This window comes from Gadus chalcogrammus, chromosome 7, assembly GCF_026213295.1.
Source record: "Gadus chalcogrammus isolate NIFS_2021 chromosome 7, NIFS_Gcha_1.0, whole genome shotgun sequence".
Taxonomy (NCBI): domain Eukaryota; kingdom Metazoa; phylum Chordata; class Actinopteri; order Gadiformes; family Gadidae; genus Gadus; species Gadus chalcogrammus.
The window spans coordinates 7,710,623-7,713,573 of record NC_079418.1 but is presented as its reverse complement, the minus strand read 5'-3'; the positions used below and the strand labels follow the sequence as shown (position 1 = coordinate 7,713,573).

Genomic DNA, 2,951 nt, shown 5'->3' with positions numbered 1-2,951 from the left:
GATAAATATATCATATATGAAATGACGGATATACATATACATATAGATAGATTGGAATAAGAAGAATAAAAAAAAGAAGAATAAAAAAAATGATTTCAGAATAATTCCTCTATTTCACAGGGTTTAAACCCAGCATACTGTCCAGTGGGGGATGGGAACGCATCCCTAACAGCCCACACCACGCAACTGGGTAATGCAAGGCGATTTCCTCGTCCCAGTGGTTGACCTTTGAGGGCCCACTCCAGAATGACTCGATAAGCCACAAGTCGGTATTGACTGAGGGTAACAAAACATGGATAGAGCAAAGACTGGGTCAGTAACTACTAGTAATGAGACGGTGGCACCGTTTTCAAAAACATTATAGTCGAGCTACATGCGAATTATACAAATTGGCATCTGAATATGAAATACATTACATCAATGTAGCTTACCTATCTGACAGTTGGCCATTCGGTCCTTCGGGTGTGGGGCGTTTCTTCCAGTTAATTTTAGGGACCCAGAAGAAAGTATCCAGCACGGTTTTATTTAGGAGATGGCGCACTTCATTTAGAGAGATGCAGGGCGACACAGTCTCGTCGACCGAGACATTGAGGTTGGCCATACCAGCTGTGACGACAAGGTCCCACTCCGTGCAGCACCTACTTTCGTGCTCCGTCGGCATCTGCCTGCACTTCCCACAGGCACACCACCAATTTCCCGCGATCCTGGGGACCGCTTCAGCCGGAGCTTCAGGCGCCTCCGTAGCCCTGGCCTCCATCTCCCGTAGCTCCTCTTGGGTGTATTCTGGTTCATACCGATATCCTCTGCCGTCAAACTCAAAATCGAGTGCGTCCTCCAGAAGCCACCTTTCATATTCCATTTTCAATGATTTTCCCTAATCCGAGGTGCTCAAGTCACGGTACAAGACTTCAAACCAACGTAAACAGCCCACCTTTCCGGTTCGGCGGAGTAATATCAACGAGCAGTAATGAGTCTTCCAACTGAAATCAGCTGGCGATAAATGTGCAATAAAACACGACAGAAACCATATATTCCGCCGATATTTTTTTTTAAACTTCACAAATGCCACTAACCACTCGGTTACTTGTACATTTTCGAAAACGAACGTTTAGGGTTGCTGGGATGACAGGTTGGTGTATGCACACCGACAACCATTGTGAAGCAGGCAGGAGCGATTCAAAATGAGCCAAATACCCGAGAAAGGACTAATAGTTAAAATTTCGGTGTCACCCACTCTATTTCAGCCTAAACAAACCAGAAAGGGGGCTCAATGTTCAAAATACCGGAATTGTCCTTTAAGGGATAATGCCCGACGAGGTGTCCATTATCAGGAATTAATCGACGACGCGGAGGCCATTAATTCCTGATAATGGACACCTCGAAGGGCATTATCCCGCTTATACCACGGTCACTTACCAACGGTGACCAAATTAAGACCATTAATTTATATTTTCATGCGTTTTACAATCTGAATATAAAGTTTTCCACAAAACATACATTTGTTTCCCTGGTTACGCCTGAGGGTCCGACTAATACCCGGAACCACCATTACACGCCCGTTGGGTTCTCATGCAACGGAAACGTTGTTCACTCCTCCAGTAATTAGGACGGACCATAGCTACGACTTTAGAACGGGAGGTAGCGGGAGGTATTATAGTCCGCTGAGCTTTGTTTTGTTTCCCGTTGCTATGGTTACTACTTACTACTATTTTAGAGACGATACGCCAGCTAGCGCATTAATTGAGAACGGTAAACAGACAATTTGACGGAACTACTTGTCCAGGTGTCCGTATATCAGGAGTTAATGCACACCCTGCATCCAATCAGAATCGAGTATTCCCGCAGACCGTGGTATAGACATTTATACAGCGCAACACAGTATCCTTTTACACTGCTTGCATCCACAGATCGGCAGGTATTCAATTCAATATTCCATTTCAAACTACTGTTATCATCTTCTTTGTACATCCCGACATCACGTTAACAGCGTTGTGCACGTGTTTATTCATGAACTTATTTATGTACTCACGACCGGTCCAAGACGTCTGCTCCTGTGTGCTTTTCCCTCCGATACGGTGTTTATTCTCTTCTTCCTGGCAGAGTTTTTTGACTTGATATAGTGGCTTTTTGCCAAGATTAGAAGCCACTTTAGAAGCGGGGTAGAAAAAATGCAATCCAAAACCAAAGTAAAGCAATCTGATTCGATGCTTCAAACAAAAATGATTTGTCTTGATAACTTTACTTTTCAACAAAAATTTGCGGTCAAAAAACTGTCCCTCTTCCCAGTCTTACTCACGTTTGTGTCACTTCCCGCCGGTGAATTAAATCCCTTCATTAGCTGAATGAATACAATAATAGAACTGACCAACAGGGGGAGCCAGACAGATTAAAAACTCAATTAAATCATCGTTATATGAATTATTATTATTTCCATTTCATTATTGCCATATTTCCGTTATGGCTCCAACAGAGTCTGCCAATTGTAGAGGATGATCATTAGGGGGGCCAGATTGAATTAGCTTGGTTGCGCCAGGACACTGAGGAAACCCCTACTCATTTACATTTACATTTAGGGCATTTAGCAGACGCTTTTAAGCAAATAACCAAAGCGACTTACATAAGTACATTTGTCATAAGAAGTACAACAATCGCTAGGCTAACCAATTCCCTGTGTTACAGCCATTATAGCAGCTACTGCAGTTGCTACACAGTTAAGTGCTAAAGTACAATACAATACAACACAATACAATACAATACAATACAATGCAGTGTACAATGGTGGCCAGAAGGGGGAGGGTGGCTATGCAGTGTCGAGGTGAACTCTGAACAGGTGAGTCTTGAGTCCTTTTCGGAAGATAGTGAGCGACTCTGCGGTCCTGAGAGCGGCAGGGAGCTCGTTCCACCACTGAGGTCCCAGAACCGAGAAAAGTTGTGACTTTGCTGAACGGCCT

General features: G+C 43.8%; 1 protein-coding gene across 1 annotated transcript; it reads right to left on the bottom strand.

Moving 5' to 3' along the window:
• LOC130386530 (P2X purinoceptor 7-like) lies at positions 1 to 968 on the bottom strand. The gene is made up of 2 exons (XM_056595490.1): positions 432 to 968; positions 1 to 276 (listed from the first exon to the last, which is right to left on the bottom strand). The coding sequence occupies exons 1-2, from the start codon at positions 857 to 859 to the stop codon at positions 96 to 98; spliced, it is 609 nt and encodes a 202-aa protein (XP_056451465.1). The 5' UTR covers positions 860 to 968; the 3' UTR covers positions 1 to 95.
• Positions 969 to 2,951: the final 1,983 nt, after the last annotated feature.